Genomic DNA, 19,093 nt, shown 5'->3' on the forward strand with positions numbered 1-19,093 from the left:
CAGTGTTTTCTCATAGTTTACCTTACTAAGGCCAGTGTTTTGTCTCACTATATCGCATTAGGCCTTCAATGCATGCATGTGTAGTTAATTCAAATACTGACCAAGACTTTTTTTGTATTGAATATGCTGCCCTAAAACATCCTGGTCTTTTTTTAAGATTTGTTCATCAGCAGCTAATTAGCTAATTATTTCACTCAAATCATCATAAAATCCCTTTTGGCCTTTCCTTATTTTCATGTTTTATTTCGTATTCATGCACCGTTCCTCTCATTATTGAGTTTTAATGCTGTTTGTCATCTTGAAGTGCCTTAGTTTGTGCAAATAGACTAAGCTTAAGCCTATTAATATGCAACAGCAAGTGAGCAGAGATACAAGTGGATACAAAGAAAAGAGAAGAAAAGGGGCTGAAAAAAACTGAAATGCCTCTCATTCTGTTCCATCTTACTGATGAATGTTTGACATTTGTGGATAAAAACTGTAATTATGTGTTTGTGTGTTTGTGAAGGAGACAGAGGGACGGAGAATACGAATGCCATTTCTAAGTGGGAAGGCTGTAATCTGTGTGCGTGTTTGTGTTGCTTTGCCTTCCTCTTTGTCAGCGTTGGCGTGTGTGTTTGTGTTCATGCAACACTGATTGTGTTTATGTGCATGTACAAGACACTACGAAACAGTGAGGCACTAAAGCAAAAGACATGATAAGTCTTTGACATTTGTTCGGATAAACAGTAATCTTGTTTTACAAATTCAATTTTAATAAAGAACACTTACTCTTAAGACTTCAAACAAGATAGGTAATGTTATGCAGATATTAACTGTTGAACCTTCAGCATGCCCATAAATGGGTTTTGAGGAAGCGGTTTAAATAGGTCATGAACTGGAAGAATTCAAACACAGCAATAAAAACAAGTTCTAATGAGTTCGCTGGGCTTTTCTGGGTGATCAGTCACATGAACTTAGGGTCAGAAATTAACTTTTGCTGGTAGCATAGTTAAAACGTGCTTTTTTTTGTACTAGCCAAAATTAATGATGATATTTTTGCATCTTACATTAATTCATTTCATTGTGTTAATGAGATATTTTAAGAATAGAAAAGCAAAGCCCAGAACAAATGTGAAAGCTAAATTAAGCTGGTATATTGATCAATGCTGAGACAATTCATGCATTAATAGAAGAAGTATTTATCTAAATAATCTACTGAACTTTTTTGCTACTAAATGTACTTAAGCATCATTCTCTCATTCCTCTGGCTACTACAGCTTCCTCTCACAGTCCAATGATGATGATGAAATAAATGATGTCATCATTCATCCATCCATTTTCTTAAGTACTTATCCATTACAGTGTGTTAGGCAGGTTGAAGTCTATCCTAGCAGTTACTATGAAAGAGGCAGGTTACGCCTTTGATAGCTTACCACTGTATCACAGGACTAAGGTGAAAATGTGTGAATTCAAGGTAAATAAGGCTCTAAAGTGCAAAAATGAAACTGCTATACAATTGTCACAAATTAAAATTGTGGTTTATAAACTGAGAGAGGAAAGTGTTCATTAAGACAAGAAAATTTTGATATTTTTTATATTTTTTCTAGTCTTACTGACTGATCAAAGGGCTTTAATGTCACGGTCGGCGATGGCCAACCGTGGGGAAGTGAGGAATGAGGACCCAGGCGCGGAGCTCTGAATAACAACAGTGCATTTATTTACAGTGTGGTAAATATTGATGCACAATTAATCCCCGTGCTCCCCAAGACTCCCGTGTGTGTCTTCCAGTGGCGTCCGCGTTCGTTATCCCCGCTGTCGTGACTCTGCACACCCTGTGCGTGCTGTCCTTCCTCTCCACGCTCCTCCTGCAGGAAAACAATGGAAGCAGCCGTTAGACACTGACCCCTGCGGGCAAACACGATCTGTCCTTCCTGGACTAACACACACTGACTTGGGAGTCTAACTCAGTGATCCTGTGTCGGTGGGAGCTCCAAGACTCTCCTAAGTAGCTCCTCCGACAAGCCCTGATCAGCAGCAGGTGTGTGGCTTCGGGTGTGGCCAGTCCCCTAGCAGGGCCACACCCACCAGGCCTGAAGGCGCCTGTAAACAAGTGTTAAGACACACCTGCATCCATACACACACCCAAAAACACTCATATCTACAAGCATGGCAAGAGGGGCAGCAACACCAAAAATACATATAATATAACAAGTCCATAACTGCTCAGGGATCCTGGGTCGCTCAGACCCAGGACCATGACACTTTAGGCTACAAGCTACATTTAACCTTGCATTGATACAGCACTTTATTCTTGTTGCTTCAGGCATTTTATGTACCTCATATTTGTGGTCATTTCAGAATCACCAAGTAGTCTAAGTTGATTGCTTTGGATTGAGGGAAGGAAAACACACACATACACATACAAACTCGACACAGAAAGGCCCCAGCACGGCTTTAAACCAAGAAGCTAATTGGTGAGAGCTGACAGTGCTAACTACTGTTTCACCATGCCACAATTCCCAAATAAACCTTCCATTCCCCATCATATGATGTAACTTTATGTCACTTGGTGCACAGCGGACCCTCGCACAATTATATACACAGAAAATACAACTCTCAGTGATCCCTGCTAAATTAGGCTAGATGGATGGTGTAAGACCAAAAAAAGGTCATTGGTGGAATCAGCCTTTAACCCTTTAACAAGAAATGTTAGGTATTAATGGATTACTGTAGGTTATTATTACCAGTACAATGAAAAAAATACTAGTTAAATTTAAAGAGACTGCAGAGATCTTGTTTAAGTGCAGCTCCATCTCATGAACCCATATTTTAATCACAATAGAAAACAGAAACTATATCACATGTTTACAGTGACACATTTGACTGTTTCCTGAAAAATATTCGCTTGTTATTTATTTGATGGTAGCGGCACTGCTCAGAAAAGAGGCAGTGTTTCTCAAGTAGAGATGAGCAGGGGATTCCCGCTCTGCAGAAAACTGTGTCTACAAATTGTGAAATAATTTCAGAATATTTTTCCTCAAAAAAAACTTGAATAGCTCGCCTTTTATAGTATATAATAGCATGAAAAGATTGTAGGAACTTGGAGACATTTTTGTGCGCAAGGAATAAGGCTAGAACTCAATAGTGAATGCCTGTGATTTTTCTGAGCCTCGGGTGGCACAGCATTAAAATCAGCCATGATTCTGTCTGGAAATCAGTACATGGGCTCAGGAACACTTCTAGAAATCACTGTCTGTGAACACAGTTCAACGTGCCATCCACAAACGCAGGTTAAAGATCTATGCATGCAAAGAAAAAGTATGAAGCAGTGATCTTCTCACCAAAGCTCATTTAAAATGGAGTGTGAAACTGCTCTGTGGTCAGACAAATGAAAACTTGATTTTCTTTTTGGAAAGCATGGATGCTATATTCTCTGGACTAAAGAGGACAAGGACCATTTGGTTTATTGTTAGTGCTTTCTTCTCTGATGAAATAGTGTGTATATGTGTAAATAGAATTGGCAGTTTATACATCTGGAAAGACACCTTCAGTGTTGAAAACTATATCCAGGTTTTTGAGACAATTGAGACAATGTCCCTTTTCGAGAAAGCCTTGTATATTTCAGCAAGCGAACACTAGACAACATACTGCGTCTACAACAGCATGGCTTTGTAGTAGAGGAGTCTGTGAGCTGAACCTTTCACCAACTCAAAACATTTAGCACGTCATGAAATACAAAATAAGACAAATAAGTCCCAGAACTGAGCAGCTAAAATCCTATATCAGACAAGAATGTGACAGGATTCCTCTCCCACAAGTCCAGCAGCTGTTTTCCTCAGTTCCCAGATGCTTACAGACTGTTGTTAAGAGAAGAGATTTTCACAGTTTTCTGTCTTCTTTTGGGAATTAAATATGGATTTATGAGATTTGCATCCCAACTTCTGTGGAATTAGAGGGTTGTAGGTCTGAAGACAAACACACCCCATCCTTCACATCTCGCCCCTCCAATTCTTTTGTAGTCTGTACTCCACAACACAAACACAAATAGATGCAGACACACATGTGAAAGAATGACACACACACACACTGCTGCATGCTCAAGCACAACCATGTGATCTCCCTAGCTCTATTATTAAAAGCCATGCTCGGTTGAAATTAAAAGAGTTTTCAGCTCATAACATTATTAAAAATCAATTCATCCTCTTTCATCTCCTCTGTCTATTCCTTTATCCTTTTCCCACCCTCCCTCTTGTCACTCTTCATCCATCCATCATTCTCTCAACCTTTGTCACCTGACTCCATTACATCAATTAATGCTTTCCTTTGATTACTTTGTCTATGCCCTGTTGACAACCTTTCAGTGGGTATCTTCTTTGTGCACCCTGCTCTCTGTCTGTCTCAGTCTGCCCGCTGTGTGTGCTCACTTTCATCCTTTTTCTCTTTTCCCCTGCTATGTGTATTATATCTGTTCACATCTATTACAAAACTTTCTGTCATTTCTAAGTGTGTGTGTGTGTGTGTGTGTGTGTGTGTGTGTTTCCAGGTTTGTGTGAAAGAGAAAAAAAAAAGAATGAAATGACCTCTTCACAAGTGGCCTTATTTTCAGTGTCCACTCTTTGCATAGAGACTTAGCCAGCATGGCAGTTTATCGACTCAGTGTGTGTATGTGTTCTTATATATTTAGCCTGTACTCCAGGGTCTTGCTAAAGGACCCATCAACACTAACTGCTCACTGATCATTTAACACAAGATGACCTCCTGTGCCACCTCAATACAACACACACTCACGCAAACACGTTAAACAATGTCAAATATGTGAGAGTGGGAAGCTATTAATAGCAGCACGGTTACCACTCTCTGCACGACTTCTCTGGATGGAAAGTGCACAACGCCAAAAGACTTGAGACACTAGGGTTTGATTTTTACATCCACCATCAGTATTTGACTACCAAAAAATGCAATCGTGTAAAAAAGAAAATACGTCTTCTTTCACTTTCACAGAACATATTAAATCTTATCCTTACCTGATCTTAAAATGTAGGAAAATTACAGCCTCAGTTGAACAACACATGACATATTGCACCCTGTTATTATTTAATAAACAAATAAATAAATAATAACCCAAAATGCAGAAGCAGTATGAGAAAAACCAAGTATGGCCTTACTGCTTCAAACTGAATTTATAAGTAAGTAGCACTCAGGTGTTTCTAATCAAATGGACTTGAATGATAAAAGCACACGTTTTGGCTGGTTGCTGGAGCATTCAGGTGTGTGCTAACAGAATACCAAGAAAGAAAGACACCAGCAATGATCTTAGAGAAGCAATTGTTGGTGCCCATCAATTTGGGAAAGGCTATAAGGCTGTTTCCAAACAATTTAAAGTCCATCATTCTACAGTGAGGAAAATTATTCACAAGTGGAAACCACTGAGTTTTTCCTGGAGTGGACTTCTCAGCAAATTCACCCCAAGGTCAAACAATGCAATAGTCAGAGAAATTGCAAAAAACCCAAGAGGTACATCTTAGAGTCTACAGGCTGCAGTGTGCATATTAAATCTTAAAGTTCATGACAGAACAATTAGACAAAAACCGAACAAGTTGTTTGGAAATTTGCCAGAAGAAAGCTTCTTCGCTCTGAAAATTACACGGCAGCATAGGATAAGTTTGCATTGTTGCATTTGAACAAATTACAACACTTCTGGGGCAGACGATACCAAAATGAAGATCCATGTCAATAATGCACAGTACCACGTATGATGAAAACCAAACACATTTGGTTTTTATATCAGCACAATCACCTCATACCAACTATGAAGCACGGTGGTGGAGGGGTGATGATTTGGACTTGATTTGTAATCACAGGACTGACCACCTTGCAGCCATGAACATGAACTGCTCTGTTTACCAAAATATGATATGCTCAAATGTGACACCAATGTGTATAACAGCTTGTGTTAAATTGCACTGTGCAGCAGGAAAATTATACTGAATGAGCATACCAGCAAACTTCCAACATTAAAATGTGATCCAGGCTAGCAAGTCTTCCAGCCAGCCTTTCTGCTGATATGACTGATAGTTTTTGGTTTGTTTTTTAACTAGAAATACATTATTAAAGTCAACCTATGTCCTCAGGCTTCCTGTGAGCACTTTTCAGGACCAATCTATCCAATTTTTCTCCTTTGTCTTAACTTCAATGCCCACTAGAGGGCTTTTTAACACTGTAATGTTAACAACATATGTTGTTTGGGGTCATTCGGTGAAATAACAGATGCTGTCTCAGACTAACATGTGATCAGTGATTACCTAATAATACTGATGGATTATAATAAGCTGCTTGCACAAAAAAAAACTTTCTGTTTTGAATAGGAGGCAACCTTCATTATCTTGTTTTTTTATGTTTATTGTGTGTTTATATGCATCAAATTTACAAAGATCAATCATTTATCTGCATTGCAATAAAATGAGTCACATTAGGCAAATAAAAACTTAATTCTAGTACTTTATAAATGTTTCAGAGATAAAATAGATGCTTGTAAATTCAGGCCTTTTTTCTGGCCTGTTTTCCTTCTTGCTCAGTCTTTTTACCAGTCATTCACAGTTCACCTCCCTCCATCTCTCATGACTCTGTCTCGCCAGTATAATAACCAATTAACTCCAGCTCTTGGTTGCTTAAATTTTTTATTTATTTCTTCATTAATTAATTTCCTGTTTGAAGTGTACTGCGCAGTGATTGGCAGCTTGCGCTAATTGCACCTCACACTTTGTGAGTGTGCAGGATATGCTTCCACACACTCAATCACGCGCGCGCACACATTTTCTCTTCCATCCATGCAGGGTCATGCATATCCTTGTGTACACAATTGTATGCAAATCAAACACACATCAAGTGTTGAATACTTGCAAGTTGTGCACACACATTGTGAAAAACACAACCATTCCCGCTTACACTCAGAAACTCACACACACGGATCAGTGTTGTGATTTTAATTAGATTTAGCCTATCAGCCTCCAACTCAGAAAGGCAAAAGGCAGATTACTGCTGCCCTCTATTATTGCCTTACAACACTTTATCTGAGATTATTGTGGAGGTAGACACTTCAAGGTCACTAGCGCCAGCAGGGAGAGGCGATATGAGAATGGACAGTTTCTGGCAGTTTTTCTTCAAAGGAGAAAACACAGCAGATCACACTTATGTTAGTCTGTAGATTTTAACACCTATGAATATTTTTTAACTTACCCGATATTTTTTTAAACAGCTCCCCAATCAGCTTAGTATTTTTTTAGTGTCTACCTGACTGATTACAGGCTGATTACAGCCGGGACTCTGCATCACGCTTGATTTTCAAGAGATTGGACAAAACCCAGCACATTTCCAGTCACAAAAACGCACACCTGAGGACAGAACACATCGGAGCATTATCCTCATAACATCCTGATCTCGACGAGAACACATAGGTCCTCGGGCATCTGTAATTCATCCCATAATTTGCATTTAACAAGCAAAATTGAAAGAAATATGTTCAGTTCGCTGACCACATCTGCCCTTCCAGGTTGAGACATCCACGTGGCAGAACAGCAGTGCAGCTCGGACAGAAGCTAATTCATCCATGATGCTCACGCTGACTGATTACACAACTCACGCTAATTTCATGCTAATTAAAGTTCTGATGGTAGAGAGGGGAAACAATGGCTACCTGGAAGAGAGACAAATGCATACAAATGTGTAAAATGCAGTATTTGGTTTGTACAGGGCCACAGCTACCACTGAGGACAGCATTTATTTTTTCTTGTCTTTTATAATATTTCCAGGAATGTGGCCTAGAAACAAATAAAACATTTTCTGGGCCACTTTCCCAGAAATAATGATTAATTGATTTTTTGGCATTATTGTTATATGCTGACATACTTTACAATACGCGTACCTACAGTGGCTCTGTAAGGAGGGGTGTGTGTGCAGGCATGTGTGTGTGTTTATCTGTTTTGTGTATTGTGAGCATTGCAAAGGCTTTCCCTAAGTAGCTGTACTGAGCTCGCCGGGAGAAAAACGCTGAGTCTTTGATGCTAATATGAAGTGCCATATCTTCCCTCGCAGAGTGTGTGTTTGTTGCATGTGTGTCGGTGTATACAGTATGTGCGCACTGGGGACTTATGCAATTACAGTTCCTTTTTGCATTAACTGAAATGCTGACAGACATACAGCCCTGAGCTGACAGAAGCAATCACTTTGCCGCCGTGTGTGTGTGTAAGTGCGTGAGTGATACGCACTAATTCTAGGTTTAATGTTTTCTGGCTGTGAGTGCTGTGTTGTAGAGAGAGGCCGGAGACACACACGTGTGCGCTCACATAAACATTCACGATGTCTAAGAATAGGAGGTTCACATGCCTCAGAAGGCCATTTAATGTAAAAGGATTTTCATAAGTTGAGCTCTGAAGGCAGAGCTGATCTGTACAGAAGGTCCTCTTTTACTCCTCCAGCCTCAGAGCTGAGAGATGGTCGTCTCTCACTGAGACATTAATCGGCTCATTAATTTTCTTTATTCCTAAGTGCTGGAACTAAAGTTTCCCCTCCCTTTTCCACTAACGGAGCTGTTATTGCTGCTGAAGCAATCACTGCTTACTGAAAATATTACCGCAGCACTGCCGTCTTTGAGCATCACTAATACAAGTTATATGTTGCTACTAGCCTCACTTGATATTTTGTTACCGCTACCACTTATAAAACTGTTATCACCCTACTTAATCATAATATTGCTTTTTCAAACCGTCTTCATATCGGAGAGAAGTGATTGCAGCATTATTTATCCAGTCAGTGTTATATTAGACGTTTTATTGCACCTGATTGATGTCTCACTTTCTATCTCTCTCACAGCCATCGGGGTCCAGATGACTCTGGAGGTGATTGAATCCAAATTTTGGGGCATTGCAGCGCAGGTAGGTCCACAGAGTGTCTGTTAGAGCAAGATCTCTCCATAAAACTTTTTATAGTCTTTGTAAAAGTGCTGAAAGATGAAGTTACTGAGATTTACTAAAAAAAAATAGAATGTTAGAATAGAGAACAAGACAGTTTTGGACGCACTCTTAAATAAAACTGACTTGTAGCTACATCGCTGACTGTTATTAACTTTATTCTTTCACAGCTCTATTATTCAGTGAAAAACTGTGCTATGAGTTCTTATATAAGTGTGTAGTGTTTGAAAATTAAGCCCTGTAATTACTGTAGTATTGGTTCTTTTTTTTTCCTTATTAGATTTATTATTTCTCTTTGTTTTTTTTCCCCCAGTAAAAGACTGAAGATGCTTTTAGAAAAAACAGCACATACTTCAGCTTGTAAATAATAACTCCATTCCTCTCCTCCAAACAATATCCCCTACTTTATTTCCTTTGGGTTGAACACTGTGAATATCTTTGCATGCACATTTTTCCATTTCTGGTGCAATCCAAAAGAAGATTTGTATTTTGTCAGATTTCAATTTCAATTTTAGCTGAGCGCTGTCGTGAAAGCTTTGTTTTACAATGAGATGAAAAGAGCGCAGCAATTTCTGAGTATTTTTTACCTATCAGGACTTTGCATCCTAAGCTGCTTTTCCAGTTTGAGAAATGCAGTGAGTGAATATAAACCTGATCAATATTCTGCATGAAACGTGGTTGGTAATGAATACACTGTCTGTTCCAGGAGTTTAACCTGTGATTATAGGTTCATTTTCTGCTCCATTAGTTGGTAATTACAGCATTCAAACTTTGTTTCATCCAAAGCTTAATGTAATGTGTTCTGTATCACTGTTACCAATATTAAAGGAGCGCTAACCCTGCCTAAAACATAGGAGTGGAAGAATAAATGCCATCATTAGAGTTGTTTTCATTGCATATCTTGTGTGCTAAAGAGAGATTTTTAGAATCAGCACTGGATTGAGTGACGCAGGGACATCCAAGTGTGTTATTTCCTGGGCTAAATCTGGTCAGCTATTCATTGCCTTTATAAAGCATCCCTTTATGTCCAAATTTGTTTGAAAAGTGAAAGGTCATCTTTTTCAGGCTGTTACAAAGACTTGAATTCATTCATCCACTTTCTTAACCGCTTATCCAACTTAAGGTCGCTGAGGGGCTGGAGCCCGAATGACACTGGGCAAAGCTCCAGTTGGGTGCCAGTCTGGGAGTCATGGGGCTGACATAGACACCAACACAACCAACATTTAACAGTCACCTGCAAACTACACTATTATCCAATACTGAAAATGCATCTTATTTTGTACCTCACATACCTGTGGTTGTTGCCACCTGGAGCATTTATTTATTTCATTTGCCAGAGGGAGACATTATCAGAACAGCTGATTGATATAGGTCGATTGTTTCAAACTGTCAGCGCTTTGCCAGAACTGTGTCCTATAGATTTTCACTGAGTCCTGTCCACAAACGCTTAGCACCTACGATTGTTAGCAAACAAACAGAGCTCTGCTAACATCAGAGATAACCTTTCTTTGTAGTTTCTGCTTGTTTTCTGCATCTTACAGTTCAGATGTTCCACATAGGTTTATCTGACAGACTTGTTTATAATAAAACAGCCCTTCTCTGGATAGATCCCGAGCCCCACCTGAGCTGATTTTTCTAGAGACTATGTGCCCCCAACTTCCAAAACAAACACTTTCCCCAGCAATTTCTAGAAGAAAAGTTCACTCTTACATCTTATGTTCACTCTGATTCTTCTTCAGCAGTATGCTGCTGCCATGCTGTTTCCAGGGACAACCAAGTGTATAGAACTTAAGCTTGTACTGTGTTATTTTGGTTAGTCAATTGCTTGCTTCCTCGTCACATTATGTTGAGCATTACTGATATGAATGTTATGGCCTAGCAGGGCCTCCTCCTGAAGTTGCCTGTGTGGGTGTGTCCTACCATCTCTCCTGCCTTAGGTGCCACCTTTTTCTTTTGTACAGCCCACCCTGTAGTTCTGCTGCATGGTTAGTATCCTTTTGAGTTCTTCCACACCTTCAGAAAAATATTTTATTTAGGGAAAACTTTTTTTTTTAATTTGGCCTAACACTTCCTGCAGCAGGTGTTTGATATCTTGGCCCTTGGCCTCGTCGTGTCCCACGGCTGTAAATGACAGCAGTTAAAAAAGCATTAAGGCATCTGGCTAGCCATTAAGTGATGGATAGCTTCCATCGCCGAATACAGCAGGACCCAGGTTTTTGAGTGTGTATGTGTGCACGTGTTTCTGTGTCTGTGGTGTCGTGATGGTGGGATTTTGAAGAAAAGATTGAAGAAAATATTATTCTATATCTGTATATGTGCTTATTAATGGTAATGTGTGTGTGCTGGGCAGACACCATATGCATGGCCATCTGTGTGCAAGTGCGTTGTTATGTCCATATCCATCAGCTATGAACTCATTAGCATTATGTGCAGCAGAGTTGTTATCCACTAGATTTATGATGCATTTACACAAAGTCATTCCTGTTTACTGTGTGAATACTTGATACTGTCATTCCTAAATCTGTATTTTTTCTTTTTTCCTCCTTACTTTTCCACACTTCATTTCTTATCAGCAGTGCCCCTTTTCTTACATCCATTCCTTTCTTATCTCCCATGCTGTCTCCTTTCCTCTAACCTCTCTTTTCCCCCATAAGTAGTTTACATAATCATCTTGTCTTGCTGCCATGTACTAGATCTTTATTTTAGAGAGTTTGTGTCTGTGCGTCTGTGTGTGTGTGTACTTACACTATAGGCTTGTTTTTTCTGTGTATGTTTATGCATGTCCATCCATGCAAACGTGCATGAAATCTTCTCTATAGTCTATTTTAAGTACTCTCCCTGAGGGGTGGAGATACTGTACCTGCTGTAAATCCTAAATGAAAGACTTAGTCTCAGCAGGAAAGATAATCAGTCACATGGCAGCTATAACCTATTTATCTATCTAAAAATACTGCTACCAATGGGTTGTCATATTTATCCTCTGTGTTGGGGCACAGACAGTCAGTGTTAAGAGAAACTATATTGCTTTCCCTCTCATTTGTACACTTCTTCACCATTAGCTTACTCCGAGAGACATACAGTATATGAAGTAAAGGCAACTAATAATTGGATTGCCTTAATTACTGATTAAAATTTGCTTTAGCTTTGTGTTTTTGAGAAATGATTAAGGCAAGAAACTGTGCACAATTATCATGTCAATAGAAGCCACATGAGTGAGGGTCACCCTTTTGTGGCTTACAGTGGGAGCTTGTCTATCTTAAAACCTGATGTATTAGTAAATGAGTTTCATAGTTAGGGAAAAAAGAAAGCAAGAGCTAAGATCCTTTTGAAGTCTGTCAGGATCATAATAGGAAGCTCCTTTTACAAAACTCTACTGTGCTCATAACATCCATGGAATTTAAAAGTCATGTGTGTGTTAGATACAGTGAAAAATGCAAATACAGGAAACAGAAAGTGTAAAAATGAAGGATTAAATATGACTAGTAATATATGTCTCATTGCTTTGCTCCGCTGACAGATTATAATATCTACAATGATTAAATCTGAAAAACAGACTTTCATAAAAATACATGATATTAAAAAATACAATGCAAACCCTATAATATAAGGCTCCATGTGTCTCTCACAGCCGACTGCTGCTATATTTTGTCTGACAGCAATTCATGATTAGTGAGGGGTTCTGAGGCGACAGTAATGGGAATCAAAAGATGATAGATTTTGTGCTATTCACACCTTGGCATCCTATTTATCTCATAGAGAACACTCCTGTGTTTCTCTTCCTCTGTTTTTAACTATGTACTTACATTCTATTTCTGTGTTTGTGATCACACTACTCAATAACCGTGAAATTATATGCAGGGGTGCAAATAAGTGGTCCGCAGGTGCGCATTCGCTGTCAAAATAAAAGACGTACACCAGATAAGAAGTTGCAACGCGCGTTTGGGTACATAAGATTTTCTTGAGGACAGACATTTGTTTAGAACTCTTAAAGATGTCGAAGAAGCAAGCTCCTTTAAGCAATTACTTATATTCTGGTGCAGAATATGCCGTGAAAATCCTACTCTAGCAGACAAAAACTATGCCTTTTATATGTACGCAAACGCGCGTTGCAACTTCTTATCTGGTGCACGTCTTTTATTTTGACAGCGAATAAGCACCTGTGGACCACTTATGTGGACCCCGATTATAAAAAATGAAATTAATGTAATAAAACAGTACAACATTTTACTGAGAAAAAAAACGAGAATATATTTTAAGTGAATCTGAAAAAACATCATCGTTTAAGATATGGACATTAAAAAAGGACGTTTTTAAAAGGAGATCTGAAAGAGGATACAAAGTTAGCATTCCTCAGATCTTCAGGTTCCACAGCTGAGGGGGCGGGAAGTAAAGTCCCGGTCACTCTTGGTGACGCACCACAAATTAGGAACCATTACTGTAGTCCTGCCAGAATATCTCAAGCAGCAGGTGTGCACAGGAGTTATCACATAAGAGACATGGACAGGAGCTACAGCATTTAAGGCTTTAAAAACAAGTAGTAAAATCTCAAAAGCAATTCTAAAACTCACTGGTAGCCAGTGAAGGGCAGTTGGGGTAATGTGGTCACTTCTCTTAGTACCTCAAAAGTCTGGTAGCAGCATTTTAAATCAACTGCAGTCTTCTGATGTTTTGAATGCTGAGATCTGAGTAAAGTGAACTGCAGCAGTCTAGTCTGATAGCGATAAAAGCATGGATGACCTTTTCTGCAGCCTGCAGAAGAAAGAAATTATCTTGTCTTGGCTTGCTGTCTCATTCCAGAAATACACCACTTTTCATAATCTTAGTAAAACACACACACACACACACACACACACACACACACACACACACACACACACACACACACGTTTTGAGCATTATTAGATAAGATACCCAGACTAGACCAGAGACTAATGATGCTGCTTTTGCTGTGGCGACTGTGGGCAGTTCTACTAATTACCTCTGATTTGGAGTCAGCTACAGAAAATTTATGGAAATCCACTTTTTTTTCTTTCTTATTTGGCGTAGGACAGGAAACAGGAAGCACTAGTGATAAACATAGATGCTCTCAGGGAACTCTCAGGTTGGGTGCCCTTTTCCATTTAGAAATGGATGTGTTGATTTATCAAGGCACACATTCAACAAAGTGCTGGAAACATTCCTAAGAGATTTTAGTCGGCATTGATATTATATAACATCACATAATTACTGCAGGTTTGTCACATGAACATCTATAATAAGAGTCTTTTCCCACTACATCCCAAAGCTGCTCTACTGGACTGAGGTTCAGTCACTGTGGAGACCACCTGAGTACAGTGAAACCATTGCCATGTTCAAGAAAACAGTTTGAAATGATTTGACATTTGGGACATCTTAATAGCTGCTTTCAGCCATTAGAACATGGGCACATTGTAGTCATAAAGACAAGGCAAAAGATGATGGTACAAAGGGGTGTATATACCCCTAGTGTACGACCATTCCAACACTACCCAGCTGAACCATTGATACATGTCAGGATGGACCCATTGTTTCATGTTGTTTTCATCAAAATCCGACCCTACCATCTGAATGTCGCAGCAGAAATTGAGATGAAGCAATGTTCTTGTTCTTAGGTAAAAGGAGTGGCACCCAGTGTGGTTTTCTGCTGCTGTGGCCTAGTTGGTTTAGGGTTGAATGTGTTGTGCATTCAGAGATACTCTTCTACATACTTTTTTTTTTTTTAATAGCAGCGGTTATTGGAGGTACTATTGCCTTCCTATCGACTTAAAGCATTGTGACCATTCTCCTCTGACCTCTAACATCAGCAAGTTCTTTTCATCCAGAGAGATGCCACTCCCTGAACAGTTTCACTTTTTGTGCCACTCTCTTTAAGCCCTTGTCATAAACCAGCTGTGTGCAGGCAGGAATAGGACCCAAACGCAAACTCACGGAGATGAAAACGTAGACTCAAAAGAACACAGCTTTATTGCTGGATGAAAACCAATACAAAACTAAACTGGGAAAATTCTAATAAAAATACACTTGGGGAAACACGGAGAGGTACACGCAGCTATGAGGGAGCACACGACACAGAACCGAGGGAGACACTAACATAAATACACAGAAGGATAACGAGAAATGAGAACACACGGGGAACACAGCTGACACGAATAACCATAGCAAGACAGGGAAGGCAAGACTGAACGGAATGAACATGGAAACACGAGACCTGCACAATAAGACAGGAAACAGAGGAACATGATGCAGGAGTGGAGGAGAGGCAGACGAGAGGGAGCGAGGGAACACGAGGGAGAGAGAGACATGACTGGCTGGGGAAACATGATGGAATAAAACAAGGAGGGGAAAGAAGGCACAAGAACTCATACAAACACAGACACACAGAGGGCAACGACACAAGGGGAAATTACTAAATAATCAAGGAACTAAACAGGGACCATAAGAAACTCAAAACAGGATAACCAGGCACTCTGGAAATAAACTTAAGACTAGTAAAGAGAACGTATACATCGATCATAATAGAAAATGACAAAAAACACAGGAAAACTGGAAACACTGGGTCAAATGACCCAGGACCATGACAGCCCTAGAGTTGGTTGTGTGGGGAAATCAGAGTACATCAGAATTTTCTGAACTACTCAGACCAGCCTGTTTGGCACCATCCACCATGCCACATGCAAAGTCATTTAAATTGCTTTTCTTCACTATTCTGATGCTCATTTTAAACTTCAGCAGCTCTTTTTCACCATATATAAATGCCTAAATGAATTGAGTTCCTGACATTGATTGACTGACAACTGTGAAGATGAGATATGATACGTGAACTGTAAATAATTAGAAAAATAAAAAGAGAAGATCAACGCATTATTAACAATTATTGATTGTTTGTTTTGTTTTGTTTTAGCAGAGTTGTAGATGCTGAAAAAATAAGAGTCTCAAGAGCATGTTAGAAATTTCACTCACAGATGAATGTAATGTAATAAACATATTTAATGCTTCCCTACAGATTAAGCTTTTCCACCTTGGATGCCTTCTGAAAGCGCATATCTGTCATGCTCACAAATCATGTTAAACTAATGGGCGGTTTTCCACTTAATTTGCCAAGCAAATTAAAGCTGCAAAGAAGATAACTCTTATTGATTTGACTGTCTTTTTCTTCTACTGTCACCACATTTGTATGGTGGTTTTGATCAGTTTTGCTTCATATCTACATTGATTAGCGTGATTCCTGGGACTCATTAGCAAGGTTGTATATTTTCATGATCTGCTTCAGTTAGCAGAAAGAGACAGTTCCTTTTCTCGTAAGTGCTGCTCCTCATCAAGCTGTGCCATTTACCCGTAGTGTGTGGGGGAGAAGCATTGTCACTTCTGTCAGTCCACCAAATTGTAGTTTATTTCAGGAGGCGACGATGGGAAGCAGAGAAAAAGACTGACACTTTGCTGTAATGGGATTGAAAAGGATGATAGATGGTCTCATTCACATTTCGACATGCTCTGTTTAGCCTGACCATGAATCCAAAGACACATTGTCCATAGACGCCGAGCCACATATACTGCAGACAACATAAGATCATCAGGAAAACTGTTGGTGTTCATCATCAGTCCACAGACGAAAGAACAGAAGGAAAGTTTCAGACTTTGCTTATGGTTAAAAACTTTTGTATTATGACAAATAGTCTGATTGCAGTGATACAGATCCCTTTTAATGTTTTCTTATAGCACAAACTGATGGGTTTTTTTTAGGAGAAAGCATCTAATTGTACACTATTTTCCAAAATTGCTGAAGTTTTACGAGCCTGCTCGAAAACTCATTAAAAAGGAATTTGAAATGTGTGTTCAAGAAAATAATCTGTAGTCTTTTTTTTGTTAGCAAGCTCACAGCAGCAGAAGTAGTCAATCAGCCCACTTGCTATATAATGTAATGCTTGTCATTTCTTTCCACTCTCTTTGTTGCCATCGTTGTGTCTTCCCAGCCAAATGACACAGATGTAAGTATGAATAATTTCTCGCACACTTTTTTTTCCTACTGAACCAAATTTAACGTCCTCAGCACCTGCTAAGCTCTGTGAAATCAGCTTCGCACCTCAGTTAAAACAGATTACACATTCACATCCACACAGTCGGAGACATGCTAACATTACACATGCACAAACTTGCTAACAAGCCACTCAGATCCCATCACAGGTAGACAGCCCATATCTCACAGAAATTAACAATTTCACACCAACACAGACACATTTTTTTTCACATACACATGCACTTGTCGACACTGTCGCACTCTCAAGCCTAACACCCCCACAGCCAAACACAGACAGAGCATGTGTCACTCACACAAACATGCCCTAATCTAAGCTCAGATGTCGATTTGATTAAAGAAAAAAAATCTCTCTAACGTTGGATTATGGTGAAATAATCACACATTTTCCTGTCGTGATTTCTTTACTGTCAGTGCTCAAATGTGGAGGGGATTTGTCCTCTTCGCTGTGACAGCTTAGTGAGTATATCTTGCTTTTGAATGACACTGCCATAAAGTGTATTATCATTATTATTATTATTATTATTATTATTATAAATATATAAGATTTATTATCTTTTGCTACTATACAAAACTACAAAGGTGAACACTTCATGAATACGTGGTATAAATTATTTAGGTGTCTGTGTTATCTGTGTTCGTGATGTTCGACACAGATGTTTCCTTACATAAGTAATTGGTTCCTCTGTCTCTTACCAGGATATCGAGTGCTATGTGATTGACAATAATGGCTTTGTCCTCATTTCTGAACAGCGCAATGATGTGAGTTCTCACACATGCACTCACAGAATATGGCTGGAGTGCTCCTTAGTCTTTGACTTGATTGTTTGAGGGCCCTTCCACTCTTCAATATTTATTACCTTAAAAGAAAAAAAAAAGGTGAAAACGGTTAATGTGTTTTTTAACTGTCTTCTCATCCTGTTAACCACTATTAACCAGCCCAACAGAGAAAAATATTTAATTTTTTTTAACCAAATAGCAGTGACATCCTGGGGCAGTGTACCCTCTTTTTTACTTTTACATATTTACATTTTCAAATATCAACCTTTTCCCACAGTGACTATCAATAATAACTGTAATCAGTGAACTGAGTCAGAGGTAGTGCTGTACTGTAATGTAGTACACCAATTCAGAGGTGCAAGGAACATTTCTCCGCAGACAATTATGCACAATTTCAAAACACATAAAAACACAACATTGTGATCTTTGATGCCTTTTTTCATCTAACGAGCATTTAAAACCAATTATTCTATAGAAGAAGTGAATGTAGTCCACCACTGCATCCACAAATGCACTAGGTGCAGGGATTCCCAAGATAGGCAAGTGGCTCCAGCAGATCTCAGGAACAACATCCAAGATCTCTGTCCAAAAGCGTAGGAACAGCTAAGATGCTGCGCAGGACTCTCAAATTCCCAGGCCTCTGTAGTCTAACAACTCTTGGAAATCATGATCAATATATCTTTTGGACTAAGTAAAAGAGGGACGATCTCAGTTGTTATCAGCACACAATTTAAAAGCTAGCCTCTATGTTGATATTAGGACTATTGTTACACAAGACATGGTTAACTTGCACATCTGTGAAAGCACCATTAACACTAAATGATATATCTAGACTTAAGCACTTATTATGGGTATAATGGCCTGTCTGAAGTCCAGATTTTATGTCCATTGAAAACATAGTTATGTTAGAAAAATGCTATGATCAAATTCAGGTTCACTGCATAGCTTTCAATAGGATAATAGTTTAGCAGCTAGTCTTTTTCAGTCAATTAGAGATTGCCAGTCTTTGCATTTTGCATTGTACACAGCAGCCTAAGGTTTTCGTAACTGGGAGTTTATTGTGACTAAATGCTCGACCACGCAGTTCGCACAGAGGTGAAAGTGGACAGGAGATCGCAGAAGTGAACTTATATTTCCTCTATCAGATTATTGGGACTTGAGTTTTTTATGTTCTGCCACACTGATTTTTTTAGACTTCTTTCTTCTCTCTTTCTTGTTAGGCGGGAAGGTTCTTTGGCGAGATTGATGGCTCAGTGATGACCACATTGATCAGGATGGGCATGTTCAAAAGGTAATGCCTGGTTGTCATTCCTCGCCT

At 39.2% G+C, this 19,093-nt stretch overlaps 1 protein-coding gene across 2 annotated transcripts in view; it reads left to right on the forward strand.

Moving 5' to 3' along the window:
- The window catches only part of cacna2d4a (calcium channel, voltage-dependent, alpha 2/delta subunit 4a), a 99,390-nt gene that overhangs the window by 73,670 nt on the left and 6,627 nt on the right, over nucleotides 1-19,093 (forward strand). For both annotated transcript variants that reach the window (XM_076875567.1, XM_076875568.1), the window contains exons 28-32: nucleotides 8,848-8,909; nucleotides 16,934-16,948; nucleotides 17,410-17,454; nucleotides 17,695-17,757; nucleotides 18,996-19,066. In XM_076875567.1, the coding sequence (XP_076731682.1) occupies nucleotides 8,848-8,909; nucleotides 16,934-16,948; nucleotides 17,410-17,454; nucleotides 17,695-17,757; nucleotides 18,996-19,066 (256 nt within the window). The remainder of the gene's footprint in view (nucleotides 1-8,847; nucleotides 8,910-16,933; nucleotides 16,949-17,409; nucleotides 17,455-17,694; nucleotides 17,758-18,995; nucleotides 19,067-19,093) is intronic.

Source organism: Maylandia zebra, linkage group LG17, assembly GCF_041146795.1.
Source record: "Maylandia zebra isolate NMK-2024a linkage group LG17, Mzebra_GT3a, whole genome shotgun sequence".
In the NCBI taxonomy this organism is placed as follows: domain Eukaryota; kingdom Metazoa; phylum Chordata; class Actinopteri; order Cichliformes; family Cichlidae; genus Maylandia; species Maylandia zebra.